The sequence below is a fragment of the Macrobrachium rosenbergii genome, chromosome 16, assembly GCF_040412425.1.
Source record: "Macrobrachium rosenbergii isolate ZJJX-2024 chromosome 16, ASM4041242v1, whole genome shotgun sequence".
Classification (NCBI taxonomy): Eukaryota; Metazoa; Arthropoda; class Malacostraca; order Decapoda; family Palaemonidae; genus Macrobrachium; species Macrobrachium rosenbergii.
This window is the reverse complement of record NC_089756.1, coordinates 57,670,200-57,684,294: the sequence shown is the minus strand read 5'-3', so window position 1 is coordinate 57,684,294 and position 14,095 is coordinate 57,670,200. Positions and strand designations below refer to the sequence as shown.

At 37.3% G+C, this 14,095-nt stretch overlaps 1 protein-coding gene across 4 annotated transcripts in view; it reads left to right on the top strand.

The window, feature by feature from the left end:
- The window catches only part of LOC136847458 (TBC1 domain family member 20), a 118,110-nt gene that overhangs the window by 37,886 nt on the left and 66,129 nt on the right, over positions 1 to 14,095 (top strand). For all 4 annotated transcript variants that reach the window (XM_067119169.1, XM_067119170.1, XM_067119171.1 and 1 more), the window contains exons 5-6: positions 3,888 to 4,081; positions 11,571 to 11,787. In XM_067119169.1, coding sequence (XP_066975270.1) covers positions 3,888 to 4,081; positions 11,571 to 11,787 — 411 coding nt within the window. The remainder of the gene's footprint in view (positions 1 to 3,887; positions 4,082 to 11,570; positions 11,788 to 14,095) is intronic.

The window sequence follows — 14,095 nt, the reverse complement described above, 5'->3', positions numbered from 1 at the left end:
TTAGATGCCAGGGCTTTCTTTATTAATCCTGAATCCTGTACGCACACCATGCAGTGTTTCCAAAAGATTATCTCCTTTTGAAGGTGAAGCTGCATGATGTCAGAGCAATAGCTACCTGGATTAGTTTTCATCAGCACCTCTCTCTAGACTGTCAAGTCTTGGTGGCACAGTGGAGGTGTAATTCTGTGTTCACTTCTAACTACTTTAGAGCCATCTATGTCCAGTTTGAAGACAGCCTTACACTAGTACCTATAGTTGCGGCAGGAGAGATGTCTCCTAGTCTTCGTCTTATGTGGTACGAACAGGTACAGTATAGGTTTTCACTATCGACCCCATCCTGGGTAAATGAGGTACCTTATGTATTGGAGTTTGTACATGGTAATATCATACTCTGCTTTTGTTTTAATTGCAGTATAGTGCTTAGTTGTATTGTATTTGTTTTGTTAGATAGGGACAAACCAAGTTATTAGAGGAAATAATGTTGGACTTAAGTTGCAGATCCCTTACTGCTTATTGGAGAAACCCACCCTGAGTTGATCAAGAACCACCTTGTTTCAGGCAAAATTGATGTTGTTTTGGGTGTGAGGTGCCACAGCAACTCAGTTAGGTAGGTGGTAACTCTTTAGGGATCATGTTTAGGTGTGGTTTTAGCCCCCATCAGCTCTGCAGGCCCGAGGCACAGAGGCCGAACTTGCCATTCTGTGTTGCACAATCTCAGCCAATGGCTATACTCAGAGTCCACATTGCACCTTCTTGCATTAGTGGACCTCACCTGATGAAGATCCTCATCTGACAAGAATTTGCCATAGGATCATATTCATCAGGTAAGCAGTGGTAAGGATGTTTCTGATATCTGATAATTTGGTTATAGGGAAATCTCTTACCCTCCTCCAGCACTCAATGCTGGAGTCAGCTAATGATAGAGGGTAAGTTTCACCTCAAAAGTAATAATTTTTTTTTTTATAAAATCAATTTTTTATATGCAACTTTTGAAAACCTAATTTTGAAGCTAATTTTAAGTGGGTTGCATCATACAAGATATAAAATTAGCGTATGTAATATTCACGTATTAGTATCGTATTATAAAATACAAACATAACAAATATGCATCTTTTCCATGGATCTTTTAAAAAGTCATGCTTTACTTTACTGTATCCAATAATATTGTATATATTCCTCATATTACTGTTGTATTATAGAATACAAACATACCGATCTGTGTTTTAGTTTGGAAATTGGCTGAGGGTGATTATGAGGTGAAAGTTATTTCGCCATGTTGAACTCATTTCAGAGCAATTTTCTTGCTTCTAGTTAGTGTAAACCAGTGGTTCCCAAAGTGGGTGGTACCTCCTCCCTGGGGGCAGTGGATTGATATCAGGGGGCCTGTGAGGCAAAAGGGCCGACAGGTTGGCTTTAAGAGTATTTAATTTTAAGCAATAAAGAACTTGCTTTTCTTTTTTTACAAAATGTGAATGATAAAATATATGCCATAAACACTAAGCCTAAGGTAAAGGAACATGTATGCAGTTTATAGATAGTAAAAGTGACATTAGAATTATGTAAAGCTTGTAAAAGTGACATTAGCATTTATGTAAAGTTTATATAATTCTAATGTCTGAAAGATATCAGGATCTTTTATTGCTTAAAATACCAGAATGGGTAATCAGTCCATTCTTAGATGTCAGCAGTGAGGAAAGAGGAGTGACAGGGGAAGAATTAGTTTTAATCCAAAGTGACATTAAGCTAAGGCCAAAGTTCAAGAAATCTTATCAAGATTTTTGGTTAAAAAAAAAAAAAAATCTGACTTCTATTTAGTATTGTGGAACAAGGTGATGTATGTTATTGCCTTTCAAACATCATGTTTGGCAGAACAGGGCTTCAGTGCAGTTGCCTTGCTTCTTTCCAAGCAAAGAAACAGACTTAAAATTACCAAACGTGGCGGTGTACGACTTCTTATTGAGTTCCAGCCTGATGTGGAGAAACTGCACTAAGTACACCCATCACATTAACAGTAATTGTGAATACCAAATAAAGTGGTTTATTAAATTAAGTATTATTTGTGAAATACATCTTTGTGGTTAATATTGTTTTCAGTTTGAAGCAAACCCCCCCCAAAAAAATGCTCCCATGTGTGTATCAGGGGGGAGGTGGAGGCTAGGTTTCCATCTGGAAACCAAGGAGGTGCCAGCCTGAAAAAGTTTGGGAAATTCTGGTGTAAATGAATCTGTAGACACTGTACTCTATTTATATGGGACAAGGTTATTTTTCATTATACAAACTGTTTTTAAGTGGAAATATGACTTAAATACGTCTCGTTGTGAACTAAATGTAGTTATGTTTTCGTTAATAGATAGCATTGGGAGCCATATTTTTTGTGTAAGAAAATCAGCATATTCCATTTGCTATTTTCACTTGATTTCATCATAAAACGAGCTTGATGTATTTATCTTTTATCGGCATGGAAAAGTGTAAAATGTGTTCTTTCATGCCCAGTAGTTTTGATTAAAGTACTTTTTTCTCCAATTTTATTTACGGTTGAGTTTGATGGCATATTGAAGTTTAGGGGGGTTTCATCCATGTTGCCAATGCACAATAATTTACAGTCATTAGCAGCTTGAACATTGTTTTCTCAGAATCAGCTACAACTTTCAGCTTAAAGTTAGCAGTATATTTCCTTGCTGATCTTTTCTCCATAGCAAATAAGGGTGTAATGTAAAAATACATCAGTTGTATTCTACCTAACATCATTGTAACATACAGGTAACTACAGTAATTTTTTACTATCATACTATGGTTGAAATGCAAACAAAACAGCTGTTGTTATCCGATTCAGTTGTTCATAGCAAAACAGCTGTTTCTCGTTCAGTTGTTTATGGCTGTATGCGTTTACACAACGATTATAATGTCACTAATGATACTTTTATCAATCTCTTTTATTTTTTTAACTTATTTAACTAGAAGATGGGATAGATGAAGAGATGGAGGAAGAAGGTTAGTCTGTTGTAATTTGGTCTCTGGAAAAAGGAACCCACATGATACACGAGATACGTGATAAAATAATTTTTTAAGGGTGAAAATTTGTTGGTCGCACAATTGCGAGATCGCTTGTTACACGAGTATATACGATACTTACTCTCTATCATTGAGATCCCTCCCTCTTCCCCTCTTAAGAAATTGAGAGAAGAATGACAACCAAAACATTTGCTGTCTTATCCCCACCCTGCAAAGGGCAGAGATAACTATTGGGAGTTTTCGTTAACTATTATTTCAATTTTAACAATTTTAACACTTGTCAAACCTGCACCAAGTAGCCACAGGTAAAGCTAATGATAGAGGGTAAGTGCCCAAAAAATTTATTTTATAAAAACATTTTATTAATTTTATTCTGAGAAGACAAGGATGAATAAAAAGCCCAGATATGAGTCAGTTACAAATATTTCAGGGAGTATGATGTAAGGCAGTCCCCGGTTAACAGCAGGGGTTCTGTTCCTGGCTGAGCACCAATAAAAAGTATAGCTTAGTTTTACCAGACCACTAACCGAAAATCATTGTTAACCTGAACATCACAATAATTATGGTAATAAATGGCGTTTACGAAACCATAAGTGCCAGGAAACCACTTAACAGCTCCGTTAACCAGTTATCAGTGCTGGTAAACTGCTTACCGATGCTGAAAATCTGGTTAACGACATCATTAGCCGAGCATTGTAAAACCAGAACGCTGTTAACCGATGCCGCCAATAAAAGGGGACTGCCTGTACCGTAGTTTTAATGGGCAAGCCAGGCTTAAAATGAGGTAGTTTTATGTACGTATTTACAGTATAGTTTATATGTTATTTGAGGGTTTCTTTTAAAATATAGATTTTATGGTATTACTGTTATTTCAGGGGTTTCATGATGTTGCTATCACATTCCTTTTGGTGATGGGAGAAGATGTAGGCTTCGAGTTGGTGGAAAAATTGGCTGTTACTCACCTTTGTGACTTCATGAGACCAACAATGGAAAAAACTACTTACTACCTCACATATCTGTACCCAATTCTGAAGAGATCAGATCCAAAATTACATCAGTTTTTGATTGAGTGAGTTAATTTTACATACTGCGCAGTAGCCACACAGTAAATAAGGTACCATACTGTGACATGTTGTGATATTTTTCTGTGTAAAATTACTGCTGTTTGTACAATTTTAATGCAAATGAGTTTATTGAATATACATTCTATTTGTAATGCATAATTAGAGTGATTTTTTTAGAATAATGTCTAATACTTTAATGTTTTCTATTAAGAAATTATGAAGTGGTTTTTTAATAATAACAGTACTGTATAGGTATTACATTACAGTACTTTCATTAAGTAATTGTATACAGTACTACTTTTAGCTTAATGTTTGTAACGTCAATAGTTTTCCTATGCATAATATTAGGTTTTACCCAAAAATTTTCTGTAAACTGGAATTGTTCTTTCAGAACCACAGCAGGGATTTTGGGTTATGAAGCAACTATTTTTATGCAGTTTTTGTTTTAAAATGGGAAAAGAGAAGCAGGTGCCATAATATTCATCTTGACCATGTTTTGTTTGACATAAAGCATAAAGCTTAAAATGTATATGTCCTTTGTTATATTGTATGTGATGAGGTTGTGATAAATATCTCTTGTTTTGGTGAGGAAAAAACTAGGTGCAGTTCACTATATTGTATATTCATCATCACTGTACAATTCACTGTATACTGTATTCAGCATCATCATCATGTACTTAGTTATGTAAAATTTCCCTTACATTGTGGTAAATTATGAATTTGAACCATTCCCTCTTGTGCTCTGAACTCTTCTGCCTGAATTCCCGTCTAGTTTAGGTTTTCATGTACACTTCATGATGTTATGGCCTCCATCCTGCTGCTTCCATGTCTCCTACCATTTTGACTAACTGCTACTCTCCCCTTTACATTACAATGCATCATCTGTCTTTGATATCTCAGTCTGTTGTAGCATTATGTAGTCACACTTTCAAAATATTTTCTTTTTCATGTAACAGCAGTTCAGCCCTTATATGCACCATAAATTTTTGCTCTGTTTCCTAGTGGGATATATTTAAGTATCAGTAGTCTAGCAATCAATTCTTCTTCATCGAGCTTCTTGCCACTCATTTTTCTTCTTACTGGCTTCTCATAACCAAGGTAACAGAAATTGTGTAACTCTTGCTAAGCCATGTCCCTTTTGAGCAGTAAAGGTAATTTGTTCTGTGTATTTTTCTTTCTTGATTTTGTTGTATGACACCATCTGTTATTTTAGAGCTCACCCCACATCTCAGCCACAGCATCCATATGACCACTTTCATGACTATTTTTTCCTGTAGTCCATTGGTTAATTAAATAAATTTGCTTGCAAAAATTTTGGGTAGAATTTTGGCAACATGGTTAAAATTCATCACTGGACCATAATGGACAAAGAAAGTGATGTTGCCAATTTTACTATCATGGTTTAGGTGGTGTGCTTGAATAAAATTGAAACCACGTATCATAGACATAAGTTTCTTTGTTGTTTTCCACTTTTTTTATTACATGGAGCCCAAGGGCCTATTAGCAGTAAAAATATTGTTAAAAGGCAGAGTTCTATTAGTGTAAATATATTTTTTTATGTGGTGTTAGTAACTTTCAAGAATATGCCTAATATTATTTTTTGTCACGCTGAGGAACAACAATTATGAAAGTAAGTGAAATAGTAACATTGGTGTTGGTGTTAGCATTGTTTAGGTATGATGGTGGTGGTGTTAGGTTTTGGAAAGAGGGGTAATCTTTGCAATAGGTAATATGAGTCCTTTCTGTGCAGCATATTGCTTCAACAGTTTTTGCATGCTTCAAATGCATCTCGGTGTAAAAAGTGTCGAGATATGGTGCTCGCATCACAACACATGAGGCCTACATCCCAAAGGCTGCTGCATGGAAAGGGTTTTAAATTAGGAAAAAGGTAGTGGTAGGGTGGTAGCATTAGTTGATTTCTGTATTTTTCAGGTGAAAATGGTAGCCACTGGATCTGATGAACCACCAAAGAAAAAGAAAATTATAGACTTTAACCTTTGCCTAAAGTGCCAAGGAAAGAATAATTTAGTGACATAGCCTGCCCTTTCTGCATATGAGAAATTTTTGACATGTGTGAGAGACAGATCTGAGTATGTAACACTATATCAGCAGCTGTACAGCCTGAGCCCACAAGACTTAGAACAAAATCATGCAATCTGGCACAGATCTTGTTATGCTGAAGTGACCCATAAACAATCCATCAACAGCATCTTCTGGAAGAGTCACCCGATCTCATGTGCAAGCCTTCAAGCGAGACTGCTGTTTCTATTGCCAAGGTGTCAAGTATGATTCGAAGAACAAGGAGGAAGAACTTCATTAATGTCAAAGTCACAACATTGGGAAATCAATAGAGGAGGTTGTTATAGCAAGTGAAAATGAAGCCTGGACAGTGCATCTCGCTGATATAATTGCACAGGGAGACTCTGTCAAGAGACATCAAGTACCACAAGAGCTGTCACATGAGTAACTGGCACTGCTATGTACAAGGTCTGAAGAGACTCAGTAAGAAAAAGAACCTTGGCGAACTCAACACTGGAGTTAATTTCAGCAGAAATTGAATATTATGCTGAAGTAGAAGAGAGATTAAATGATGGGGAATTTCTTACTACAAAAGAAGTTACAGCTTATACAGCAGGATGATGCAAGCTCATGGTGTAGAAGGAAGATGTATAAGTCACCAGGCAGCTTTGAAGAAAATCCATGAAAACCTGTCAGATGTTGTTGTTACACCTGATCAGGAAAGAAGTCAACGGTTACACATTCAAAGAAATCAACTCATTCACCCATAGACCAAGCGGTACAGGATAGAGACATCGAGACAGATATGAAAATGATCTTCCAGTGCTCAAAGATTATCAGGCAGGCAGTTCTTCAGTCTAGGAAAGATGACAAGTGGTCTTTTAATGGGTCTCTCATTGGCTGTAGCTTGGCAGGTGTTCCATCCGAATTCAGCAACCTCATCAGATGGATCATACAAGGTGCGAAAGCTCCAGCTACTGACACATGCACAGAACCGTTAAATAAGTCGTGCCATTCTCTCCCAGTCCATCATGCAAGAATGCAAAACAAGACGACAGGTGATGTTCCAGCCTTCTTCCTCAGATGCTATGTTTCACCAAATGGCAGAAAGTCCTTATGCTGTTGGGCTGTCCTTGTATATATATCACAATTTCCAAAGCCAGAAAGCAGTATCTATCTTGAGTGACTATGGAGCTGGAATCTCATATGACAGGGTTACTCGAATATGCAACAACATTGCTGATGCCATATCTCATAATATGAAGGAGTATGGTGTATATGTGCCTCCAGGTCTTCTGAGACACAAGCGGATCCGTGCATCACTGGACAACATTGACAAAAATGTTGACACTCCTGATAGAAAGGGAAGCTTCCATGGAACAGCCTTAGGTATATATCAGCTCTCAGGTCAAGAGAAACCATTGTCGATCCACTGCAAGTTTCAAGCCACAAGTCAGCTTCAGGTCCAGTGAATGTGCCAGCATCAGTTACTGAACTATCCAAATGTACAACTGAAGGCAATCCAAAACCAAGAACAAGCCCTCAATACCCAGGCTACAAAATCGGACAGTATGGCAAAGAGTGCAACCAGGCAGAGACCCAAGATATTGCCTGGATGTTGTAGCACGATTTTGCTGCCGCAGAAACAGCCCCATCCGGATTGATGCTTCTGTTCAGCAGATTGATGATTCTTATTATCAGCAAGTTGACAGTTTTCCAGCACAGGATGATGGCCAAGGCACAGGAGTTGTCTCAAAAGAAGTCAACCAGCATGTTGGATTATGGTCAACCTATAACGCTTTGGCCCAACCAAAAGATGCTTCTGTTGCCATTGACAATGTGTTTGGCCTGCCAATCATCAAAGCTCCAGCACATGAATGGGACACTTTGGTTACAGCACTGAATCAGCTGAGCAGGCTAAATGAACTGGTGTCAGGCCAAGATAAAAAACTGCTAGTAACCTTAGACATGGATCTGTACAAGAGAGCTATTAAGCTGGAGCAACTAAAATCTCAGTATGCAAACAGGTGGGAGCTTTGTCCAGGGGTATTTCATATTGTGCTTTGTACCATCCGATGTTTGGGCAGAACAGTTGAAGGTAGTGGCCTTGATGATGCCTGGCAGGAAGCTGGTCTTTACAGCAGTATTACCACCTCACAGATTATCAATGGCAATCATCACAACAGAGCAATGCAAGCGCATCAAATCACACTACAAGCACTCTTAGATTTGTAGATGGAGTCTTTCTTTGAGGAGAACTGTACTGTATATGCCACCCTGCAGAAGTGTTATGAAGCTGGCAGAGGCATGCAGAAATCAGGAAGATATCCATAAAGCTCAGAAAACATTCCAACTAGAGTTGAGGTCCACAAACATTGAGGAGTTGCTTCAATGTACAGATGGGCACGAATGTACATGAAACAGTTACAGTTTCAATGTGCAACACGAGAAGGAAACTGGCTGCTTTATTTGGGGCCACTTGAGAAGCTCTGTACATGCTTCTTTGCTTATGACAGATTGGACTGTGCTCAGTACATCCCTGAATACATTGCAAGAATGCTAGAACTCAAAACAACAGATCCAGAAACCTGGTATGAATTCAGTCACGGAAATTTCACTGTCAACATAAGCAACAGTGTACCATTTACACGCAATGGAATTGATCAAGCTATGGAACACCTGAACAAGATCATCAAGGGCCAAGGAGGAATATCAGGGATCACATCTTCCCCAGAAACTTTGCTCAAGTTCTGTCTCATAGAACCTGAACTAGCACGCCTGTCTGAGGAAACTGAGCAACTTGTTCTGGCCCCTGACAAAGTCACAGATCAGCACCACTGCTTATCCAAGGCCAAGGTTGCCTGACAGAAACATGCCATTAGTAAACTAAAGGCTCTATTAGCTGAATGCAACCTCTTTGGTTCCAGGGATGATGCTGACAAGACTGGTAATGATTGCATGTTCAAGCTCACCTCCAAACAACCTCTTGATGAGAAAGTGCAGCACAGCATCTTATCGACAGAGCAAGTAGGTGAGGATGCCTTCAAAAAGTTTGTAAATGAATGCTTCATTGTAGGAGGAAATCTTTGGGACTGTCTAAAGTGAAGTTGCTGACTTGGAATACAGGCACCAAAGAAATCAAGCTGAATGCTGGTTCAGAAGTTTTGACACTCAAGGCTACGTCTACACTCTTTGCTTGAATGGTACTGATTGCCAGATCTTCATGTGATGACATCAACCTGGAAGAAGTAATTGGTATCCACGAGTTTTCACATGTCAGTGGATCTTTGATGCAAGCTAATGGAAGCCTTCATCCAACCAATGACAAGAGTAGCATTATTCATCAAATGGAAGGCCTTGCACATGCAGCGGTCAATGAAGTATCGTTAGAGGGGCACAGCATGGCCACATTGGTAGTTGATGGTATGGCTGTAGTTCAAGAACTAATGGCTGTCAAGAACTTCAAGAGTGCCAAGGAACTGGCAGAGGCCTATGTCAAGCTTATTGATGCCAAAGCTAAAAGTTATGGCTCTGTCCGTGTTATATTTGACAACTACACCAAAGAAAGCTCTGGTAAGGGAACCACTCGAGAATGGAGAAGAGGCAAACTGAAAGAAGTAAGATCCCTTACAGTTGAGGATTCAGCCCAGATAAAGGGCAAATCCATGTTCCTTGCTAGCAACACAACAAAAGACTCTCTCAATTTATCTAGCCGAAAAACTGATTGATCACAGCACTGTGAATGTTTTTACTGCCACTCGCAAGAGTGTGATGGTCAACCATGAGAGACTAGTAACTACCAAATTGAGCACTCAAGAGGAAGCAGATACAATCATGATATTGCAAAAAACACAAGCTGACATGCACAGAACTCTGTCTCTGTGGAGGCGAAGAAGACATCTGTACCAACACTCCATTTCTGCCTGCAGGTGATGATGAGGATGTCTAATGGCATGTTACTAAAGACTGTACAAATGGCTCCATCTCACAATGACTCTCCTTGACTTCATATACCACTGTGCATCATGCTAATTAATAATTTGACAGCACTTTTTTCCTTGGCTTTATAATTAAATGTTATACCAGTTAATATCCTAACAGCAACAAATTTTTGGACCCTCAATCATTATACGACCACGTTATCTAAGTGCTAACAGATTTTTAATGATTTTTTTATGTAACAAAATTGAATAACTTATGGAAATTCGACTAGATCTGTTTTGAAAAATTGGCAACGTATTTTTTCATTCTGTACACTGTTTAGTATAAATAAAATGCATTTTTGAAAACTCTACCCAAAAGTTTTGTATATGTACACTAACCGATAGACTACTGTGCTTCCATTCCAGCCACCATAGCCTTTATTTTACAAACTCTGATTTTCATTCCTTTCAACTTCATTCCATTTTCCTATCTTTTAAACATTTTTACAACTTCTTCCTCTGAATCTGTTATTAATACCAGGTCATCTTCATATAGCACCTCACAGAGGTTTCCCTCCTTGCACTCATTTGTAGTTTCTTCCATTACTATGATAAATAGTGAAGGATTTAATGCTGATTCTTTTGGTATACGTGCCACATTATGGTAGCAAAGCATCACTATCTCAGTGAGTCTTTCCAGGCCCAATGCTTCTGTGATTTCCATGTAGTTGCTGTTCGTATATAGTAATGAAACAAACATGTTGAATTCCAGTTTCAGAATTCTTAGACATTGTAGAAGTCCAGTAAAGAGTTTTCTTCTAGAGGAATAGGGCGGCAAGTTGCATGAATTGAAATAGCCCTATGATACCAGGACATTGTGAAGTGAAAAAAAAATACTGAAAAGGTGACGATTGAAATACTGTATTTGTCAGTTCATACTGTGTAGTTATTAAGTGCTAATTATTAAGAAGTATTATTGTGTAGTTTATATAGACATCTTAAGTATTTAATTATCAGTAACTGAATATGTCAATTTAGTTTTAGAAAATATAAAAATGTCTTGCCATGTGAAATAGTAAAATAATTTGGTTGCTAAATACAGTAGCATGGTTCAGATTATCTCACAGTTCATGTGTCAGCATCCATCAGAATATTTCAGACATAAATACACCATTTAGTTTGTTGCAGATAAACACTAAAAATATTTCATTTGGAGTTAAGGTATTATATTAAGATTGCTGTTAAGAAAATGATAATTGATGGGCACTTGGCAGTTTATTTCTAATCACCTAGTGGCAATGTAGGTGAATATCTGTCAGGGAAATAGGAGCTAGAGGTTACTTTAATATTCTTTTACTGACATTAATAATTAAGGTACTGTGTTTGCAATTTCTTGTTTTTTTTTTTTATAAATGTAGAATATTCAGTGTATTCAACTACAGTACAATTTTGCTCTTTTTAGTAGAGCCAAACCACTAGAAAAAAAAAAAAATTACTATTGATCTGAAGCCATTAGTATGTTGACATTCACAAGCTATACTATTTTTTTCAGTTCTGGTGTTGGGACGGTATTCTGTTTACCATGGCTGATAACTTGGTTTGCACACACACTCTCGGATTATCGCAATGTTGTGAGGTTGTATGACTTCTTCTTGGCCACCCCTTATCTCATGCCAATGTATATTGCAGCAGCAATTGTGCTGAAGAAGAAGGAAGACATTCTGTCTGGAGAGTGTGATATGGCCATGCAGCATTTCATATTATCCCAGGTAATATTCTCTGATAAAGTACTGTTTTCTTAAAATAAACTGACAATCCTTGAGTATTTTTTGTGAAAAATATGTTTTTACTGTAATTCAGTATCTCAGGCAAAGGAAGTAAGAGATATATGTTCCTGAAAGAATACAAACCTCTGCCTTTTACTTAGAAGTACTCGAGGGACTAGCTTGAAAATCTGCATGAAGCTCAGTAACAAAGAAGTTAATTTGTGCTAAGTAGGCTACAGTAAACCACTTGTATTCACGGTCTCATGATTCGTGGACTCACCTATTCGCGGATTTCTCTATGGAATGTATACTGTATACGCATTATTCACTGAAAATTTGCCCATTCACAGTATTTTTCACTGAGAAATATTCACTAATTACTGCATTTTCATCTCATTTTCATGACTAAATGCACTTTTTGTGATAAAATTATTAAAGTACTCAGGTAGTGCTCGAGTTACGATAATTCACCTTAGATAATTTGATTTTGCAATAGGGTAAGCAATTAATACTGATATGACAATATTTATCAAATATTTTTGAATTTCGCGCGGGCGCAGGCAGCAGCATACAATGAAGCAGCGAGAGAGACCAAAGTACAATAGACCAACTTCTTTTCCTCCATCTCTTTATCCAATCTTCTAGTTAAAAAAGTAAAAGAGATTGATAAAAGTATTGTTAGTAAAGTTATACTCTCGCGTAATTGCTTATAGCCATAAACAACCGACTGAGAAACTGTTATTTTGCTTATCACCGAATCTGATAACAACAGTCGTTTTGCTTGTATTTCAGCCATCGTACAGTAATCACACAATTACCGTAGTTATAGTCAAATTGAAGTTAAGTAGAATAGGACTGATATACAGGCAGTCCCCGGTTTACGACGGTTCCGATAGTCACGCTTTTCAAATATATTCATCAGAAATTATTTCCGCTTAGCATACGCATGTTCGGTTTGGGTTACCAAAGTTATCGCCTACGCCGATCCGCGGAAGAAATTTGGCCCCAAAATGGCAGAATAATCATAATTTGAAGGTTTTTTGTAAAACTCAATAATAATGCAGTTTACGTCATTTTCAATGCACCCAGAGCATTAAAAGTAAGGTTTTCTTATGATTTTTTGACGATTTTCGACGATTTTCGGGTTACTGACGCCAGCGCAGAACGGAACCCCGTCAGAACCACTGGGGGTTACCGTCTGTACTTTTATATTATACCCTTATTCGCTATGGATAAAAGATCGGCAAGGAAATATACTGCTAAATTTAAGCTGCAAGTTGTAGCTGAAGCTGAGAAAACAATGTTCAAGCTGTTAATGATTATGAATTATGGTGCATCGCCAACATGGATGAAACTCGACCCTAAATAAAATTGGAGAGAAAGTATTTTAATCAAAACTACTGGGCATAAAAAAACACATTACTGCTATTTTTACGCCGATAAACGATGAATACGTAAAGCTCGTATTATGATGAAATCAAGTGAAAATAGCGAATGGAATCTTGATTTTTTTTACACAAAACAAAAACACCCCCAAATGGCCAACGTCATCTATTGACGAAAAAAAGTATCTAGAGATTCATTTACGCTAACTAGAAGCAAGAAAAGCGCTCTGAACTGAGTGAAATAAAGCGAAATAAACTTACCGCCCAATCGATTTCCAAACCAAAACATTGATTGCTATGATCGCAATTTATAATATAAAAGCAATATAAGAATATATACAATATTATTGGATACAGTGAATTAAGACAACATTTTAAAAGATCCATGGAAAAGAGGCTTATTCGTTATGTTGGTGTTTATATAGTACGATATGTGCATCTAGAGTACAGTATAATGTAGGCTAGGCTACCGTATATGTATATGATATACCATAGTGTAGGCTAAGCTAATTCTTGTTTGGTATTCAATTTCTCTTTGTATTGAATTATCATAAGTCACTTTGCATGAACCTCCAGAATTAGCTGATATTAATAATTACTATACCATCTATGTATAGAGTATACTTTATAGTGTAGGTTAGGCTACCATATATGTATACATTGTACCGAATACCCTAGTGTAGGCTAGGCTATATTCAAGATACGTTTTTTCCAACAAACGATGGGTTGTTTTGGAACCTAACCCCATCATAAGTAGGATAATACCTGTATAAGCATTTTTAGCTTTTTTTTGTGTGTTTGAACTATCAGGGAGTGTGGTGGTTTACTGTATTTGTGTTTTTTGGTGTTCATCTGTCTATAACTTATCTAGTTGTTCATATGTGGAACAACCTTCGGTCTTAACATTAGGATAAATCTGCTGGCGC